Genomic DNA, 21545 nt, shown 5'->3' with positions numbered 1-21545 from the left:
CTGGTGACAGGGAGGAGGAAGGTTGTGAATTCGAGCTTTGTAGGTCTGGGGAGGTGTTGGAAGGTCCCTGCTGTTTGAGGTTGCAGTCCTTCTGGTCTAGATAGCCATTCAGGAACTCCCTTTCCCCAGCAGGGCCTCCTTCTCTCTGCCAGCGTCATCTGGAGAGTCTGTAGACAGATGGCCCTAACCACATTTGATATATGGCCTTTGACACAGCTCCCTGCTAGCTCTTCCCTCCCTGTGGCTATAGGATAATTAGGTACTGGGTTCTGTCTCATATGATAGGAGGGTGCTGTTTAATGCAAATCAAGTCCTTGAAGCGCCTAGTTCCAACCAATTATGTACACCTGTCCTTGGAGCCTCCACCCACTCCCCAACGGGTATATAGCCTTTGTTCTATGGAATTAAAGTTCAACTAGCTCCCTAAAGTGGTTCCTGGGGTGTGTGATCTCTGCACAGTGCTCCCTGGCCATTCCAGGCAGGATCCTCATCTTGTGCCCCTCCTGACCTCGTGGGCTGATGGGAGAACCACAGAGAGATGGCACAGGTGGTAAAGTACTTGTCATACAAATGTAAGGACCAGAGTTCAGATCCCTGTAAAAAGCCAGGCATGGTGACACACACTTGTATCCTAGCACTGGGGAGGAAGAGACGGAAGGATTCCTGGAGCTTGCTGGCCAAGATTCCAGTCTTGCTGAAAAAGTTACAAGTTCAGTGAGAGACTTTGCCTGATACAAGGTAGAAACACAGGAAGACAGCTGACATCACATTTTGCCAGTATACACACACTTACATCATGTACACAAAAGAAAAAAGCAATGTGGGGTTTGCAGTGCCTGCAGTAGGAGCTCACAGGCTTCTTTATTATCAAACTGTTTGGATTGGAGATACTGCCTAGCAATGTACTGCCTGAAGTAAAAGAAAAAAGCCAGAGAGAACAAGTTCTAGGGTTGAAGCTTTCAGAGACATATGAGGAGGAGCTGGGAAGTGCAGCAAGTGAGGGCTTTCTGGGGATCTTTCAGGACATCATGGTCAGAGAGTCAAGAGCAACGATGATCAAGGGCCTAGGAATATAGCTCAGTTAATAAATGCTTGCCTACCATGCAAACAACTCTGGTTCAATCCCTAGTACTGAACAAACGGGGCATGGTAACACGTGCCTACATAGTGAGTTCAAGGCTGACCTGGATATATGAGATCCTGTCTCAAAAAGTCAAATAATTTTTTAAACTAGCAGAGATCAAAGATAGGTAATTGGTAGGGCATAATTGTACAACGTCTTTAAAGCCAACACTAAGGAGGCAAAGGCAGGTGGATCTCTGTGAGTTCCAAACCAGCCAGAGCTACATAATGAGACCCTGTCTCAAAAACTCAAACAAGAACAACAGTGATAGGTAAGAATTGCCCCTGCCATGGAGTAGAGAAGGCAGGGGAACTCAGCACTGAGTGGGGTTGAGAAACCTGGAGCAGAAGCTAACTGTGAGGCAGTTAGACAGCTTTTCATTAGTGATATGAGGAAAGTGAGCTGTTTAACACACACTTGGGCAGGGGAAATTGGGTGTGCTCCATCTGTGTAAGGAAATGCTTTCCAATCCCAGAATCGGCCCATCCCGGTTTGTTTATCTCACTGTACCAACCCATCTCTGATAGTCAGTAAATTCAAGTTTGCCTTGAAGGAAAGGTTTTAGAAATGTCACAAAAGTCAGAAATTAGGAACTTAGAGGTTGTTGATTATTAATATTTATTATTGATTTATCTTTCAGCTAAACAGTGGTTATTCCTAAACCAGCTGTATACCCAAATCACCAACACAGAGACTAGGATTTATTTAATTAACTATAGCACAATGCTGAGCAATAGTTACTCCATCCTAAACCTCCAAGCCTGCAGAGTTTCCTCCCATTCAGAGTTCCCACATTATATTTGCTTTTAGTCATATCCTAGGTCCGGTTCATTTCTCCTCATGGTTCGAAGTCCTCTCCAGCCAGTCTCTGCTCTCCCAACCTCTCCCTCTCACTTCCTTCTCCTCCCCTCTGGACCAGGATGTCCCACCCTATTCTCTCCACTGCTCAGCATTGGCTGGTTGTATTATTGACAACACAGAGGACAAATGGTGGCATGTGCACACAGAGTGAGCCAGGGGATGCTTAGACTAAACTTCACAGTGCAGTGTCTGGACTGAAACCAGACAGTGGGGGAGAGAGATCAGCATTTGAATGAACAAGGGTAAACTGTATACACTCCATCAGAACATTATACCAGCACTTAGACAGTTCCTTTTTGTCTTGGAATAACTAGTTGCCTTGACTCTGCTAAGATGCACAGCTTTTTGGGAAGTGCCTGCTCCTCTGCTGAGAGCCACAGTCCTGTTCTGCTACTGCTCCAAGTACTAGCAGGACTGGCAGGATGGGCAGAACCCAAGCTCTGATTCAGGCAGTACTGAGTTTATGGGAAGACCCCTGCTGGAGCTCACTGGCTTCTTCATTCAGATAGTTCCATGTCGACTGCACCGTGTTTATGAAGGAAGATGACAGGGACCAAGGTTCCGAAGACGTCAAAACAACCTGACCATATCAGGCAGGCCACTGGGCTCTGCCTCAGCCACCAGAATTGTGGCACATGTTTTCAGAATGAGTCTGGAGTCTTTAACACTCCTATTTCCTGCCACCAGGAGCTGTCCGAGGGCACAAGTATCAAGGGCTTCCTGGAAGATACGGAAGGTTTTCCAAGTGTCATCAACATGTAGGACACCATCTTAGAGTGGGAAGGAACATGTGGTGGCCAGCGGTGGGCAGCCCGTGTATTCTTCCAAGTTGGGGTTGCCCAAGTCCCCGCGATTTAAGTGCCTGTGACTGTCTTGATGGTCGCTAGGCGGGCCTGTTGTTCTCACACACACACAGCGGGGCTCCTTACTCCCAGGGTTATACAACTTTCTGGGGACACCAATCCAGTCTCTGTCCACACCTCCGCTAGGAAAAAGGGGAAGAGGACTTAAAAGTATGAACTTGTAAGCCTGAGATGAGAGGCGGAAGCACTGAGCAGGGAGTTATGAAAAGGAAAAGCCCTTCTCTCCACTGCTTATCTCAACCTAGGCCATAAGCTCTCCTGCTCCGGCTTTCCACACACAATGCTACCAGCACCTTCTCCAAGAAGAAGTAGAGTCCACATCCCTTTCGCTGTGCCCTGCCCCCACCCCGTTCTTTTTTCAAGCAGCAGCAGTGTTACCTTCCTGAGCTGGTGCTAGTTAGTGACTGAGAAGTCTGCCCTGCCAGCCCGTGAGCGTACCCATCCCCCATCCAAGCTGAGCAGCACCTTCAGCTTCAGGCCTGCAGCACTTGGTGGGATGTGCTGGCTCAGCGTGCATCTAGCTGCTGAGATTGCTAGGTCCCGGGGGAGGATTGCACTCTGGCCCAGCATACCCTGGCAACCTCTGATCTTGGGCAAAGGAACTTCGCCCACTTCAGTGTACTACATTGGATCTCTGGCAGACTCAGAGGCCTTGCAGAAAGAAAGTAACATTCATGAAATTGACCCTTATATGGGCTCTAGTGCCTGGGACCAGGATCACTGGCTGGTAGAACTAACACTGTTAGAAATCATTTCACTTGTAACTTACCCATGAGTAGGGCTGCGTAAGCACCAAAATGCCTTCATCCTCAGGCCAGCCGTCCATTCCACCGTGAGCTTTACTCTGCACCTAGTCCCTGCCCACACAACTCCTCCTCCTCAGTGAAGAGGAAACGACACTGGGTTGAGGCTTAGGAATAGGTCTGGAAGGACTCTATGGGAAGGCAAGGCCAGAGCAACTCAGTCCCAAATGCAAGGGAGGTCATGAGACAGAAGAATCTTCGAGGAGAGGGAGGCTTACAAGGGGCACAGGAGGCATCTAATTGTATACCACAGGCTTCTAGCACCTCTAACACCTTCTACGTCACCAGTGCTATCTCTGAGGCCACCTGTATCCAGGACTGTGTCCCAAGAAGGCCACTCAGGTCCCAGACTATTGTCTGTTAAGTGTGCAGGCCAGGCCCCAGTGGTAGCACTAAAGTGGTGTCTCTGAATGTTTGCCTTCCTTCACCTTCACCTTACTCCTCCAGTTAAAGCACAAGGAATAGGTGATAGGCACGGTGGCTACACCCGGAGAAAGCTGGGGCTCTGACTGTTTGCCCTGGCCATTCAATGGTAGACAGATCCCTGTGGGAAGAAGGAGCTCCATAAGGCTTAGCGCATAGGAATGGGGCCCTCTCCCCAGCCCTCCTCAGTAAGAGCTTCACCATCAATGCGAGCCTGAGTCTGGGAACTTTGTCCAGTTTCTGGTTCCCACTGTCCTCTTACCAGAGCTAAAAGAAATGTGAGAAAGCTGAGCTAAAATTTGAGTGTGGCTGGCCAGATGACTACAGCAGAAAAAATTCCCTTTTGGAATAATCTCTATGGCGCCATGCTTAGTACCCCACTCACTGCACTATTTGTGCAGGAAGAGACTTCCAGCCAGCCTGCACTTCCTGGGAACGCGCCAGGGGTGCCAGGGCTTTTGTTTTTGACTTTTGTTTGGTTTTGATTTTTTTTTTAAAGGGTTTTTGCTTTGTTTGTAATGGGGCTAAGGACTGAACCTTAAGCGGTTTCAAGCAAGCACTATACCGTTACTGGCTGGTATACTCAGCCACCACAGTGCTTTAAAACTACCTGAAAATAGAGCTGGGCATGGTGGTGCACGCCTTTAATCCTAGCACTCTGGAGGCAGAGGCCGACGGATCTCTTTGTGCTTTGTGAGTATGGTCTACAAAGCTAGTCCAAGACAGCCAGGGCAACACTGAGACACCCTGTCTCAAAAAAAAAAAAAAAATCTGGGCTAGAGCTCAGTTGGTAGAATGCTTGCGCAGCTTTCACAAGGTCCTGAGTTCTGGCTCCACCACTGCATAAACCAGGCCTGATGGTGGTGGCCCTGGCAACTCTTGGTCTCAGTAGGCAGAGATGGAAGGATCAGAAATTCAAGGTCATCCTTGAGCAAAGAGTTCAAAGTCTAGGATCAAGCATCTCACGTAAGATGGTGTTGCAGAGAAAATAAAAATAAATCACTGTATGAGGGCACCGAGGCTTGGGTCCACCTCGTACCCCACTCTCCAGCAGCAGGAATAATTTATGCTGGCAAGCAGGAAACTGAGGACTATCTCTAGCTGAATAGGCACAAGTAGTCAAGAAATAGTACCTGCGCAAGGTGGTACTTAACATCTCTCCAGAGCTGCTAAGACTTGCATTTGGCTCCCTGCACCCACACTGACAGCTCCCAACATCCTGTAACTCCAGTTGCAGGGGACACAACATCTCTGGACTCTTGGGCACTTATACACACACGCGCGCACGCGCACACACACACACACACACACACACGAGTTTTTGGTGTATGTATGTATAAGTGTTTTGTCTCTGTGTGTATCTGTGTGCCACACGTGTCCCTGGTGCCTGCAGAAACCAGACGAAGACATCAGGTCCACTGGAACTGGAGTTGTGGATAGTTGTGAGCAAGTGAGTGCTAGCTCCTCTGCAAGAGTAACAAGGACTCTTGACTGTTAAGACAACTCCCCAACCCATACACACACAGTTAAATATAAGTGCTAAAAAAAGAAAAGAAAATCAGGAAACTTTATGGGCCAAAGAGATGGCTCAGCAGTTAAGAGTTCTTGCTACTTTTGCAGAGGACCTGGGTCAGGTTCTCAGCATCCACACGGCCACTCACAACTACCTGTAACTCTAGTTCCAGGGAGTTCAGTGTCCCTTTCTGACCTCCACAATATACACATATACAGGTACACATATACACAGGCATATAACATAAAATGAATTCTTAAAAAGAAAACAAATAGTACCCAACTCCCAGACCAGCACTTTCCCTCTAGAATGATCTCCGGTGGGGGTGGGGCACAGAGCTGAGAGGTTAGGAAGAGGTCCAGGTCTCAAATGTGTGTCTCAACCCTAAAGTTTTCTTTTTCTTTCTTTTTTATTTTTAAGATTCATTTATTTATTATGTATACAGTGTTCTGCCTGCATGTGTGCCTGTATGACAGAAGAGGGCACCAGATCTCATTATAGATGGTTGTGAGCCACCAAGCAGTTGCTGGGAATCCAGCTCAGGACCTCTGGAAGAGCAGTCGGTGCTCTTAACTGCTGAGCCATCTCTCCAGCCCCAACTGTAAGGTTTTCATTCAGTTATTAGAGGTCCTACTATTAGGATTTTTCTTTAATTCTCCATCTTATGGTTTGAATCTGAATGTCTCCAACAGGAATTCTTGAATACTTGGTCACCAGGTGCTAGTGGAGTTTTAAGAGGTTGTAGAAGCTTGGGGACCTGAGTCCTAGCTAGAAATGACTTAGTGGGGGCAGGCCTTGAAAGTCATACCTGCTTCTAGTTCTGGCACAACCTCAGCTCCCTGTCTAGGATGATGTGAGAACCTGTATTTGCACGCCTCCACTGCCACAGACTGGTGCAGGACATTTGATCACACTGTGAACCCTGAGGTTGTGAACTGGAAAACCTGTTTCTGGTTGTGGTGTGGCTCAGCCCTAGCACACACCCTTAATCCAACAACTTTCTGTAAACAGGATTAATAAAGTCAACCATATGTCAAGAGGTGGAGCACAGAAGCAGCTGACATAGGGAGTGAACATAGGGGAAAAAAGAAAAAAAACAGAGAGTGAGAGGAAGCCCGGAGATGGATGGAGAGACACATAGGACATAGAAAGGAGGGACCTTCAGTCTGAAGGGTTTTTCAGGGCAGCGTGGAGGAGAAGGGGCTTTTTCCTTCTGGGAAGGAAGGCCAGCGGGGTGCTTTCTCTGCCTCTCTGTGTTGGAAGGCTTTCACCCAGAATCTACAGCAACAGACCAAGCATCTCTACCACACCTTCCCTGCGATCAACCACAAAACGGATTAAATATTTTCTCCCTTAAACCGCTTCTTTCAGGTGTTCTGTCACAATGATGAGTAAATGAATATAACTCAGAAAACCTAACATGCATAGGACATGTAAGCTCTCTAGGTTAGCTGTCAGTTGTAGATTCCCTGAATAATGAATACATACATACATACATACATACATTGAATAAACAAACAATAAATAAAAGGGTGGCTTAGAAGATGGATCCAGGGGAGGTGGCAGAGCAAAGGGAAGCCTGCTTACCTCTTTTGAGAGCACCAGAGTCGGCTACCCCTGACAGAGCTCCACCCAGCATTGCATGGAGGGAACTTCTGCCTTTCTCTCTGTGCCTGTTCATTTGCCTCCATGCCTTTAGTCATCATGGCTTCTACCTGGCTTAGTTCTGACGTTGGCATCCCATCCTTTCTGTAGAACCTTCCAACCACTTTTCCTGGGATCACAGAGAGAGAGGTCAGAGAGTAGCAATGAGAGGGTAAACCAAGTAAACCCTTTTTTCCCCAAGTTGCTTTGGTCATGATTTTTTATCACATCAATTCCCAGCACCCACATGACAGTTCACAACTGTCTGTAACACCAATTCCAAGGGATCTGACACCTTCACACTAATACACATAAAATAAAATTAAAAAAAAAAAAGAATTAAAGGCCAAATTTGGGTGTTCTTTTTAAATTTTAATATTATGTGTATGAGTGTTTTGCCTGAATCTATGTCTGTTTACCAAATGCATGGATCAGAAGTGGAGGGTGGATCCCTGGATTTAGAGTTACCAATGATAGTGAGCTACCAGGTGGTATGAGGGACTGAACCTGGCCCTCTGCAGAGCGGCCAGTGCTTTTAACCACCGAGACAGCTCTTTCCTGCTCTTGGAGTATTCTTTTCAAACGTGAATCATGCCAGGGGAGGGTGCACATGCACTCAACACTCAGAAGGCAGAGGTAGGTGGATCTCCATGAGTTCGAGGCCAGCCTGGTAAAAAGAGCGAGTTCTAGTACTGTCAGGGATATACACAGAGAAACCCTGCTCGAGAAAACAGGAAACAAACAAACGAAAACCCATGAATTATACCATCTCACTTTCATGCCTGACCAAAACCCTCTAACAGTTGTACTCAAGGCACAGAATAAAATAAAAACTTCTTCTCTAGGCCTCCAGGTTCCTCCAGCCATTTGGCTTCTGCCTGTTCCCTCTGCCTCTTCTCAGGTCACTTGCTCCCTCATTCCCATGGGCTCCAGTACACAGGTTTCTCTGTTATCAGGCCAGGCCTTGCTAACACCCACCTCAGGTACCAGTCCTCCTCAGACTGCTACACTCTCCCCAAATCTCAGTTTGGCTCCCTCTTCTTCTGCTAGGCCCATTTTGCTGTCATCTCTTCCAAGAAGGCCCCCTTGTCCACCAGCTCCAAAGGCAACCCAAGAATCCCATGGTTTTATTCACAGCCCTCTGTAGACGTATCTGCTTAGTTACAAAGTGTCCTGCAAGGCCCAGTACTCAAAACAGCTCATGCAGAACATTTGCTTTAAATGTTTGCTACATGAATAAATGAAGGGACAAGACCTTAGTGCCAGATAAGTCTTTAGGTTCGCTTACCAAGAAACTTTAGGGTATAGAGGGCTTTGTATTGCTTGGGATGAGCCTATCATGTTGCATTTTAAAGAGAGGCTAGCGAAAGCAGAGTTTTAAGTGCTGTTTTTTTGAGGACAGGGTTCCTGCCTGGGTGTCTAAACGTGTATCCAGAACACAACAAAATCTGCCTCACACAGTGAAACCTCACCACAAAACACCAGCTAGACCTCAAGCATAACTATGACTCATTTGAGCATAAGTGAAGCTGAATATGATAATTTTTTATAAAGGCTGAAGGTAGAAACAAAGCCTAACTTAGCCAGACACAAGCAGCCAACCAACTTAGGACTCAGTGACCAGGGACTCTCTAACAAGCTGACAGACTTTAAAAAGCTGAGGCTAGAGATGAAGCTTGGGGGGGGGGGTGCTGTTTGCCTAGCATGCAGGACTTCATTAGGTCAGCAACATTTCATCTGCCACTTGGCAACCTCATGGGGAACAGAAAAAAACAAATGCACTGAGCACAGAGGACAAATATGGTTGAAACTACCTAGGGCAGACTGAGGGAGCATGTGGGTGAGGAAGGCCAACAATGGGTGAGGATGAGGAGTGAAGCGGAGTGGAACGGAAAGGCACTCACTTCAGATCTTAGGAGATCAGAGCTTGAACAACTAGACATGAAGTAGAAGCGTTAGGGAAAATAACATGGTTCTCAGAATAAGCAGCCCAAAGAGTAATGAAATCAAGCGCTTAGAGGCATTAGGGGAAATAAATGCTAATCTAGACTTGTTCCCATGGCAAAGGGACACTGGTATCTGAAAGAAGTGCCCATGTGGGGCTCCATGACAGGTGGGGCTACATACAGATGAAAGGACTGGCCTCAGTCATCCTGGCTCTCAGTGCTTAGGAGAGACTGGAGTGATCATGTCTGTTTTCTCATTTAAGAGGTGCTTTCCCTCATGTATCACCAGTAAGCAACAAGTACAGAAACCCATACAGCTGACATTGATACATGTTTGAGCACTTAGGAGATGGAGGTGACGAAGATCAGGAATTCAAGTCCAGCCTGATCTACAGTGAGTTTGAGACCAGCCTGGGCTACATGAAACCATAAATGAATGAATAAGTAAGTGAATGAATGAATGAATGAATGAATGAATGAATGAATGAATGAACGAACGAGTGAATGAATAAGTGAATGAGTGTGTGCTTAGCCTAACTTCCACCTGAGGAACGGTTTACTCAGGATGTCTGCTCTATCAGAGAGCAATCAAAGGGAGCCATTAGAGTCACACTCAGGAGGCATCAAGCCTTCCTGAGCCACAGGAAGGCTGCCTCTCGGAGCTGGCCGTTCATGTCCAACACATGTGACATAATTGGGGGCCACTGACACTACAGTGTGAGGCCTGGCAGTCCTTCTCAAGATTACCCACCACTTAATTTTCTTCAGGGGATTACTCCTACACTAACAGCAAGAATCTAACATGAAAAACCTAGGACTGGTTTCAGATTTTTACTTTGAGCCTAGTTCCTAAAGAATCCAGGCACCCAATTAACACAGTAAGACAACCACGTGAAATATACATCAATGGGTGAGGACTACATACCGACAAATACATAATTTTTTTCGTAGAATAAAAGCCAATTGTGAAGCATCAGTATCTCAGAAGAGGACAAGCCAGTTACATCGTCCACAAGGCCGGCTTCAGAATAGTCACCTGTCACAAACGCTCTGGATGCATCCCGGCCTTCAGGAAAGAAGTTGCCAAAGATCCGGTTATAAGTCACAATACTGCACCAAGTTAAAACACTTGCTTTCTTGAGAAATATGCCTTAAGAACCCCTAGTCCTCACTCCCAGGAACCTCCTGGACCAGAGACATGATTTTTTTTTTTTTTTCCAGAGACACGAATTTGCTTTTATTTTACTTTTTTGTTTGCTTGTTTCCAACATAGAATTTTTATTATTTGGGAATTTCACATCATGCACCCAATCATTCTGACTTCCCAGTCCTTCACTGTTACCCCCTTGTGAGCCCCCTTCCTCACCTCCCCCCCCCCAAAAAAAAAAAGGAAAAAAAAAAAAGGTCTGTGTTGCCCATATACTCACTGGAGCATAGTCAAATCCCAGTGGCCAGCCCTCTAAAAAGAGCTGAGTCCTTCCCCACCTGCGCCCCAGCAGAAGCTATCAACTGTGGAGAGCCTCACTTCAGTGTCCCTATCACAGTCCCTATCAAAGAGTTCTTTGATGGCTTCCTTTTTAGGCTGTTACTTTTGGGGGTGGGGTTGAGGTGGTGGGAAGGCTTGTCACAGAAGCTATGTTCCTCTTCTCAACTGTGTGTGTCTGCAGTCATCCATACACTGCAAGAGGAACTTCCTTGCCCTTTACAGCCAATGCAAGCATGGATCCTGGTCTTCTCTATAGTTTCTGGCAACAGCACAGACCACGAACATCTATATGGTCTCCAGCACCCAGTAAGTGCCGAGGACTTCCAGTTGGTGTCAGGTGGTTGTATGGCAAACAGACATCAATCAACATGGCCCTCTGCCGAAGCTCAGGCCATGGACCAGCATGGCCTCCCAGAGAACTATGGACCGTGGAGGTCTTTGATGAGGTCAATCCAGTAAATGAACCATTCTTCATCTTCACAGTCCTGTCACTGTTCAAGCCAGGGTGATCATGAGGCTGGACGGCTTTTTCTGGGGCTGAGTCTGTGCAAGCTCAAGGCTGCTGCACTCCATACTGCCAACCCTATTGGTTAACAGCCTGTTCCTTCATAAACTGCAGCCTTCTCTCACACCGTCACAGCTCTCTAGTCTCCAGTTCTCTACTCCTCCATCACATACTCACTTGTAACAGCAGCATTGGAAACTAAAGTGTGTCACACAGTACACCTGTCATCCCAACAGATTTACATACTCATTTCAACGAGTTGTTGGCCTGGTGTGAGGCCTCTGGCTTCTGCCACACCATCAATACTGAACCCTGGCTGAGACTCCTTTCAGATATCCTGTTGTTGCCCTGTCATGGAATTCCTGCAGCTTTGGTTCTGCGGGACTAGACCCTTCACACATCCCAGTAGCTCATACATGGGGTAGATGTTGGGGTGGAGCAACTCAAAACCCTGCATTTGGACCTGGGTGGTAGCTGAGTTTGTCAGCCTGGGCCTCTGCCCTGGGCCAGCCCTGTTTTTGAGGCAGGGTCTCACTATTTATCTTTGGTTTGCCTAGAGCTTCATATGGAGACCATGCTGGCCTGATCTCCAAGAGATCTGTCTGCCTCCCGAGTTCTGGAAGTAAGGGTATGCACCACCACGCCAGGCCTATCAGCTTTTTTTTATTATTATTATTTCAACAATATTCAATTGATAAAAGTTCAAAATGATAACTTCTGGCTTCCATGATACTTCTTCCACTCATGGTTCTCCCAGCACCTCACTGTCTACTTAGTTCTAGGGATCAGTTATCATCTGCACATTCTCACTTGGCCATGCTGTGGTTTCAGATCCCATACCTCGGCTGCATGGTCAGTCATTTCCTGAGCAACTTCTGTTCAATGTCAATTCACAGCCGTCACAAGTTCAAAAGCCTATCTTGAGCTACTGGTCATCAGCCCCAGGAAATGCTCATCTGTTCTCATCTGGGGTTTCTTATCCACCATCAACCTAATCCACAGATGTAGGCTGAAGTCCTCTTTTATTCCTCACATCTAATTGGTGCCTGAACCTTTATTTCCTTCCTAGTTTCGGTATTCATCCAGCTGCTATCAAGCAATCCCAGCCTGACATCATCTCTCAGGAGAACTACCACAGAGGACCCCTAGTGGGACCACATTTCATCTTACCAAACTATTCTCCAGGTAACACTCAGACCAGTATTTTATTATTATACATTTTATTTTGTGTGTGTTTCTGTATGTAGATGCCACATAGGTGTGCATGTTTGTGTGTACATGCATGAGGGGGCCAGAAAGCATTGGTCCCCCTGAAGTTGAAGTTGCAGGCAGTTGTGAGCCATCCAACATTGGTGCTAAGACCTGAATTCAGGTGCTCTGGAAGAACAGGAAACACTCTTAACCAATGAGTCAAAAGTCTCCAAAAACAATGTAGCTCTGCCTAGCCTGTAACCTGCTACATAGAGGAGGCTGGCCTATAACTCAGAGACTGGTTTACTTGTCTCTGAGTGCAGGGGTTAAAGGTGTGTGCCTTACACCCAGCTCCTTAGACTGATATTTTATGGTTTTTCAAGAGAGGGTCTCTCTCTATAGTCCTATCTGTCCTGGCACTTGTTCTGTAGACCAGGTGGCCCCAAACTCAGACATCTGCCTGTCTTTGACTCCTAAGTGCTGGGGTTAAAGGCCTGTGTCACCTTACCTGGTTCTAGATTGGTATTTTAAACAAAAGATCATCATGTCATTTCTTACCAAAATCCTCAGTGCTTCCCTTTGCCTTATGAGACTATCCACAATCCTTAATTCAGTAGCTTTTGCCACTAACCTCATCTAGTCATGTTTTCCATCACTTATTTCCCAGCAGAGGCAGGTAGATCTCTGTGAGTTCGAGGTTAGCCTGGTCTATAAAGCAAGTCCAGGAGAGCCAGGCTGCACAGAGAAGCCCTGTCTCAAAAAAAAACAGGAAACAAAACCTCAAGCCTGACAACTGGAGTTCAGCAGAGCTGAATAAATAAATAAATAAATAAATAAATAAATAAATAAATAAATAAATAAATAAATAAATAAATAAAAAATAAGTGCCGAATGCAATGGTGTGCATCTGCGACCCTACAGTCCTACAGCGAAGTCAAAGACAGGCAGGAGGGTCAGGTCAGGAGCTCGCAAGCCAGCGAGCCTCAAACACACAGGTGGGGAGAAACAAGAACCAGAAGAGTAGGACACTGACTTTCCATTTTTCTTTTGATCACCATGTGCCCATGTTGTGGCACACACACACACACACACACACACACATACTCTCTCTAAGCATATACACTTATATATACACTCACCAAATAAAATATTAAAGTGGAAATAACCCAATAGCCTATTAAACACGGCATTTACAATACAATATTACTGGTTATAAAAAGAATGAGTGCTGAGTGTGGTGGCAAAGGGAGGCAGAGGCAGGTGGCTCTCTGTGAGTTCCAGGCCAACCAGAGCAATGTAGTAAGACCCTGTCTTAAAAAAAAAAAAAAAAAAAAAAAAAAGCCCACATGCTAATATGCATAAACCTTAAAATCTCTAGGCTTAGGAAAAGCCAGAGCAGAAAAGGACATGTGTGAGGTTTGTGAGTCTATTTATAAAAGGGGCAAATCAGTAGGAACAGAAAGCACACAGGAATTCCCAGAAGTTGTGGGGAGACATAGAATGGAGAGGAACTGCTAATGGGTTTCCTTTGGGGATGAGCAAAATGTTTTGAAATTAGGTAGTGATAATATTTGCATATATAAAAACACTTTAAAACAAAAAAAAGTGTTCTGTGACTTGTACCTCAGTTTAAAAAAAAAAAAAAGCGTTGACTGCATAATTCCCTAATAGACTGTGTGGGCCTTCAGAGACATCTTGGATTCCTCAGTACCTGGCCAAAATAGGACCCATGGTAGTAGTCACTAAATGGAGGTCAAGTATTGTATACACAGAACTCAGCAGATACTAGGGCACACTGCAAAAGGCTTATCCCAGAAATGGAAGTGTTTATGCTCACACTTGTGCATTCATCCATGATAGCACTAGCAGGTGCTGCTAGGCTCTAAAGGGCCTTGGTTGGTAAATCAAACAAACAAACAAACTCCTTGACTGCAGCCTGTATTGCTTAGAACTCGCCATGTCCCTCGGTAGGTCCCTTCCCCTGATAGGCTGTTTGAAAAGTTGGAAGAAGGAAGTGGGTGATTTGTATTTAAATGCAGCTTCTTCCTAATTCTAAATTGGAGAGCTTGAAATTCTTGTCCACTTGGTCACCAGCCTTAGGTTTTTGTTTTTCTTCCCAAACAAAGTGAGGTAGTCTCCTTGGCTAGGAAGGCAACATCTTTAGAGTTAGTGTGGGAGCTGGAGAGCTGGCTCAGTGGTAAGAGCAGTGGCTGCTCCTCCAGAGGGCCAGCATCCACACTGCAGGCCACAGTCTTCCAGACCTCCAGTTGCAGGGGTTCGAAGGCGGGTTCGAAGGCCTCTTCTAAGCACACAACTCATTCAGAGATGTACAAGCAGGTAAAATACTCAAACACATCAAACAAACAAAAAACAACAACAGAAAAACTACTAGGCTAGTAGTCTACCCATATCTTGTAAGGACTTCAGCACACTACATTTTCCAGGCCCCTCAATTGTTAAGGGAGGGGGGAGGGGGGAACAGCGGAATAAAGTTAATTTGATGAATGTTCTTAGGAACGTTAAGATACCCAGTTTTATTCTAAGATTTTTTCTTTTTTGTCTTGTTTTAGAGCCAGTCTGGCCACTAATTTCTGGCTCAATGGATCTTTCTAGCTCAAGGGATCTTCCTGTCTGAGTCATTCCAATAGCTGGGACCATAAAACCACCACCTCTGGCTTATTGCAACAGGTGTTAGTATTTAGGCAGCCTGCTTCTGGGTTGCCTAGGAACCTATGATGTCATCATGTGTTGCCTGCCAGGTAGCCACACCTGGCAGATGTGGTTAAGTTTTTCCTTAAAAAGCTCAACCCACCACTTTGTCTCTCTCTTGCCCTCTTACCCTCTCCCCTTTCTCTGTCAGTGACCCCTCTCTTCCCCCTATCATGTCTCACTCTCTCTCTCTTCATCTCCATTCAAATCTCCATTCAATAAACTTCTTTCACATAAAATCTGCTGTGCACATCATCATTTTATTTGGTCCTAACATTGGTATGTTGGCCGGGAAGGCCTCTCCTGGTAGTAGTTGTCTGGTCATGCCAGGACCCCTTTAATCAGACCATGATGCTTGCAACAGATTTTTTTTCTGCTCTACCTATCCCTAACAACCACTCGACTATATGCACCTTAAAACCTACACTTTCTCTCAACTACCCGGCCCTTACTGCACACACCTGTCCCTCTGCTCAAGGCTGCTCATCCTGCCAGTTGCTCCAAGCACCGGGGACACTCACACTGTGCCAGAATCAGCTTGGGGAAACTAAAACTAAAGCATCAGCTTATGGCAGATGCTAAAACTGCCACTTCAGACACAGACACAGCCTGCTTCTACACTATTGCTGTTAGCTAAGCAACTGCTGGGTGCTGCTGCTTCAGGCCTCAGGGGCGAAGTTCTAAATCTTCTGCAGAGGCTGGCTTGTAGAGGAGAGTTTTCAGTTGCGAAGACTTTGGACTTCCGATCAGCCATGCCACACGCATGCAGAGTTTTGAACCAGGCTGGGACAGCCATCCCACCAGCAAGCACCTGGTCTTGCTATGCCACTATGGCCACATACTATACATGGCTACACTGCCATCTCCACTAAGGGCAAGCACATGGTTTCACCGCCATCTTAACTTAGGTTAATCAAGGACAGTCACATGATTGGCCACCATTTTGGTTATAAAACAAACAAACAAAAAATGCTATGGTTTCCCTCACTGCCAGCTGCTTTTCCCATACTTTCTGTCCCACTGTTTTTGGAGCTGCAAAACTGCAGTCTCTTATAGGCCCTAAAAGGCCACTGTATCCCTTCCTATCTCTGTTCTAAAGCTGCCTATCTGCCCCTATCCTTTCCTGCAGATGAGATTCCCTCTAGGATGAGTTCTCCCTCTAGGAGAACCTGGCCTTACTACTGATAAAGCCCTAGTGCCATACTGTTTTTTGACGAACCACTAGCCGCATGGTCCATTTCCATTTCCCCTTTCTCATTCACAGGAATGGCTTCCTCGTATTCTCTCCTCCTGGGGAAACCTCTGGCTTCTACACCTATATTTGCCCTATTCAAATGTTTAATATCCAGTAACACTAAGAGTGATCTGTGAAGTAAAAATCAATTCCCTATTTCTCTTTTCTCAAAGTCTTGTCTGTTTCTCTCTGTCTGCTATCTCACTAAATATACTGTTTTCTTTTTATACTCTCAAAAAAAAATCTTAAACTGTAAACTTTAAGGTGACCACATCGAACAATTTTAATCATAATTAATTGTTTAATTTTATTGCCCTTTAAACTAGGACAACAACAAGCCTAATTTTAAGTTGGTATGGATTTTTATAAAAATTCAAAGTTACATTTTACAATATATATGATTCAATCCTGGTTCAAAATAATTTTTATCTAATGCTAAAATTTCAAATTTATAAAGGCCTATTCAAATTAAGTGAATTTAAAATGTATGTCTGCCTATGTCTTTATCAAAATTCCTAAATTAATAAATCCTGTTTCTCCTGCCATGAGCTACCTATGATCCAGATTCATCACTAGGCTTCTGGCTAACAGGTTTGGTACAATAAATTCAAATGTAATTTTAAAATTGCTTTATACTGTTCTATATTGTTGGTTTTAAAACTCATAACTCGGGTTACTACGTACAAGTTTTTACCAATACTCTAAATTAAGATCTATTATTTTAGAGGCATTTATTTATGTTAAAACTTGATCGTTGTGCTGTATCTTCACTATCAAATGCTTAAAATATGCTTGGTCTTTTCTAAAAATGTTATTATTAATCTTTAGTATAGCCTTAGACTTTTATAAGCTATCAACTTTTTATATCCTAAATCATACAGAAAACTCTCTCACTTTAATGGACTATATTTATGACTTTTAAGGCTCCAACAGGGACAAAACCTAAAGTCCTAATATTTGATGGTTAATGGATGCAAGTTAATAGTCAGTCATTTCATAGATGATCAAGTCCTCTAGCATGTTCAAAAATGTATTTATGGTCCTACAGATGCAAACATGGTCTCATTGCCATCTTTAATAAACAGTGGAGGATGGTCTTGAGTCACCATACAGGAGTTGGTAAAAATAATGACAGGAGCCTTCCCGACAGGCTCATCTACAGCAAAAACTATGGTTCAGACCTTGGTTGCTGCTCTGAGGTTGTTGTTATTCCCTCACAGAAAACAAGAGGTCTGCAATGACCCATCCCACCGGGATATAGCCAAAAGTCGATGCGGCCAGGTAACTGTTTCAAATGCAGCCAAAGGAGATGCTGGTCCTGCAGCTGCCTCAACAAGCCATGGCTGCCTGCTGGCAGACTGTCCTCTGGAAGTCAAAATGGTCCCATGCAGGCTTGTCCTCTGTGCCCAGCCAGGGAGGCTCAACCAGCACAAGAGGCACAGACACTTCTAGCCTTCTAACTCCTTGGCCTGGCGGAGGACAAATGTCTCCTAGAGTCAGTGACCTCCACCACCCTCGCCCAGCCCAGGGAAACATTGCAGGTCTGTTTTGGCCTCACACTGGGGTCCCATGAACATATTGCCAACTTCTGTCTTGGGAGACTTCAGATGCCTTCTCAGTTCTCTTCATATGCAGGAGATCAGGCCTTAAGCCTGAGTCCTAGAGTTGCTATTTTCAGGCCTAGACACAATATGCCTTGTTGCCAGACTTAAAGAAACAGATGTAACCTTTTACCATCTATTTAGCTAAAGGACAATAAATGTTCATAACAGTCTCACCTATGTCTAGGGGAAATAACTAGATACAGAGGCCTAAGAAAAATGTTTGAGAGTCTAAGAAAGTGTTTTTAGTTTGGTAAAAGCAAAGTATAAATGTTTGAAGGTCTAAGAAAGTGTCTTAAATTTGGTAAACCCAAGTTATAAATGTTTGAGGGTCTAAGAAATGTTTTAAGGTTGGTAAATGCAAGTTATAAAGGTTGCAAGGTCTAAGGTGATTTAAAAATGCTTAATATGTCCTCCTGTTGCTATGCTACTGTTAAATTGACTGTCCAGAGCTTTGACTCTTATCAATAGAGCTCTGATTTATTAATCTAACTTTAAAACAAAAACATTCCACTATACCACCATCATGGTTCCAAGCTCAAGATTTTAAATCTCCATAATGTGTGATCATACTAAAGGTTAAGATCAAGTGAGCTTTTGTCCCTTCTACTTCACGAAAGGTGTCTGCCTTTTCAGAGCTCACCTTAAACAATGCTTATGGTGTTAACACAAATGTGTATGTCTACTCCTTTTTCTACAATGTATATTTCAGTGCAGATTACAATCGTGATGCTAACATGTCTGAAGTTTTTAGCTCCTTCGTAAAACATAAAAGTAATTCTTGTAAACTGCAGGAAATCCACTTGAATCTACCTTTCAGGTCAATTGGGTTCCAGATAAGTCATGCACTTATTGCCTACCTCAGAGGGTGGGATTCCTCCTCTTTCCCTGCTTTTCGGACTTCCCTTTCCTGGCTACCTGTTACATTCCTACATCCCACACCACCTGATTGCTGAGTCTTCCCTTCTGGTTGCTGTCAATTCCTGGCTACCAATTGCTACATTCTTACACCCAACACCAGCCATTTGGTGAGTCTTCACTTCTGGTTGGAGCAAACGCTTCCTACTGCTTTTGCCAACCTACATCCAAACCCCTCATCTAGGACCTCCTTCTCCCTTGGGTAAGATTTTCCCTCTACTGGCACGGTTTTTCTCTTCCTCCCCCTCTCACTCATATATGAAAATCTTAGCTAGGTAAACTGTGTCTGCTACGGGCAACTATGCCCTTGGTCTCTGGCCAATGCTGACGAGCTTCTGGAACACATTGCACCAATCTACTCTATTGAGTCACACCTTGCTCTTGGGACGCCTGCCTTGACTCTTACCTGCCCAATGGGTGTAGTCCATCCATCTGTTCCTCCAGATTTTCTGGGATGTCTTCTGGAGAATTTCAGATTCCTACACCTAGTGCCCGCTTTAAGAGCCTCTAAGCTTACACACTTCTGTAACCAAACTTGGCCTCAATTTCCTTAGATGACAGATGTAAAGCAAAGCCTTTTTAATTACTGCCAATGATTGGGTATATAGAGGTTCCCACAGGTAAATGGAAGTTCCCATGTTCAAGCCTTTTTTTGATCCAAACCTTCCACCTCTGTTCGCTCTCCCAAAAGTTTTAAATGTACACCTAAAGAAATTTCCTCTATAACCCACTTAACTTTGTCTTCTGCCTATAATTATGTTTCAGTGTCCTGCCAGATCCAGGTGTTTCCTATATCCACAACAGCGCCAAAGCAGCTACCACAAGTGTTCAACTCTGACCTCACAGACTTCCATCAAGATGGACCTGCACCTTCCCTCTCAGCAATGGATGTACTCACAGACCCTGCACAGCATCAAAACAGCCTGTTCTTCCTAGACTTGGCCAGCATTTCAGCCTTTTAACCTCCCGACGGTGTCCCCAGTGTCAGCAGGAAGTAGCCAGAAGAGATCTATGCCTGTTATTCACTTATTAACAAAAGGCTGGAATGGTGTGCTTCAGGCCCAGGACAAGTAGCTGCAGGTTTTCCCAACATTCCTCAGTCCCTACCTGCTGCGCGTGGCTGGCAACTCTCTACCCTGAACTTTCCAGGGCAGGGACTTCCTCTCCTCTTCTTGACCATGTAATTTGGACATTCTGTTGCTATTATTTTTTCTCTCTTACCCCCTTGCATGGCAACCAAGAGCTGCTTCCAAAGAACCTAAATTTATATAGTTTAATTTGCTTTTACACGAGAAGCAGCCAAACTACCTCATTTTTTTTTTTTTAATTACAAAAAAAGGGAGGAATGTTAGTATTTAGCCAGCCTGCTTCTGGGTTGCCTAGCAACCTATAATGTCATCATGTGTCACCTGCTAGATAGCCACACCTGGCAGGCCTGGTTAAGTTTCTCCTTAAAAGGTTCAACCTGCCACTTTGTCTCTCTCTTGCCCTCTCTTCTTTCTTTATTGGGGCACCCACTCTCTTCCTCATATCATGTCTCACTCTCTCTCTTCATCTCCATTCAATAAACCTCTTCCATATAAAATCTGCTGTGAGCATTTTGTTTGGTTCGAACAACAGGTATTTAAAAAGACTACAAGTTACATGCTTTCCTGTGCTCTAACTTGACTCTCCCTTTTTTTTTCATTATCTTTTAAGAAAAGCAGATAAGTGCAGCTACTAGAACAACAACAAAAAGACTCAAATATTATTTTAGGGGAACTGAGGTGGGTGACGGAAGGGTTATTTAGGATTCGTCTACAGTGACTGAAGCACGGTAGCTGTAGAGACCAGGTAATTTCTGGATGTAACCAGTAACGAGACACATCTTTCTCCAAATAAGTCACACACCGCGGTGGACAGAGAGCGTGCGGGTACAAAACGAGCATAGTTGAGCCCGAGCCTCAAGCTAGGACCCTGCAGCCGCGTCCCTCGATGACGGGCCCGGAGAAACAGCTAATGAACGAACGCATGCAGCACGGGTGGCCACGGGCCCGCGCAGGAGGAAAAGCCGGGAGAGCCTCGCTGATACCTGCGAAGCCGCTATAGTGCGCCCCGGGCTCGTAGTGCCTCCGGCCGGAGGACACGTCGTAGACGCGGCCCAGCAGCGCCAAGTACAGGCCCGGGTCGTCCGGGCCGCCGCGGTAGCGCGCTAGCTCCTCCGGTACGAAGAGGCGCGGGCCAGGGCGGGGACCCCACCGGTCCAGCAACCACACAGTCATGGCCGCGGCCGCCGCCACGGCCAGGCTCAGCACCGCACTGAGGCCGCGCAGCCTCAGCATCTACACAGCTGCACACAAGCCGCACATCCGAACTTGCCACCTCTCTAGCCACAACTAGGACGGCGGAAACGCTGGTCGTGACGTCAGCAGCGCGATACTCTGACAAGCTTCAGAGTAAAGTTCACCCCTCCGCTCTGACTCTTCCGCGTTTTTTTCGAGCACATCTTGTGAACCTGAGGCGTGGAGAAGAAAGTAGAACGGTACGCAAAGACGGCCTTGGCTTACAACTTCTCCACCCTCAACAAAGATGGCGGCAGAGGCGGCAAGACGTTGACTTGTAACACGCGTGCTCTTGGGCCTCCGACAGCTGTCGTGAGTTAATAGGCTCCGCTGACGGCTCCCTTGCGACATCAGGCCTCGCTCGACGGCCAGGAAACCGGAAGTCGCTGCCGCCGCTGTGGTCC

The 21545-nt window shown here is 45.6% G+C and overlaps 1 protein-coding gene across 1 annotated transcript; it reads right to left on the bottom strand.

Annotated features, from left to right (window-relative positions):
• Positions 1 to 1640: 1640 nt before the first annotated feature.
• LOC129669187 (neuferricin) lies at positions 1641 to 21443 on the bottom strand. The gene is made up of 4 exons (XM_055597314.1): positions 20892 to 21443; positions 10102 to 10242; positions 7174 to 7360; positions 1641 to 2969 (listed from the first exon to the last, which is right to left on the bottom strand). The coding sequence occupies exons 1-4, from the start codon at positions 21139 to 21141 to the stop codon at positions 2756 to 2758; spliced, it is 792 nt and encodes a 263-aa protein (XP_055453289.1). The 5' UTR covers positions 21142 to 21443; the 3' UTR covers positions 1641 to 2755.
• Between the last annotated feature and the right edge of the window lie 102 nt (positions 21444 to 21545).

Source organism: Psammomys obesus, unplaced genomic scaffold, assembly GCF_907164565.1.
Source record: "Psammomys obesus unplaced genomic scaffold, mPsaObe1.curated_primary_1811, whole genome shotgun sequence".
NCBI classification, from domain to species: Eukaryota; Metazoa; Chordata; class Mammalia; order Rodentia; family Muridae; genus Psammomys; species Psammomys obesus.
The sequence above is the reverse complement of the archived record's forward strand: the minus strand, read 5'-3'. Positions and strand labels throughout refer to the sequence as shown.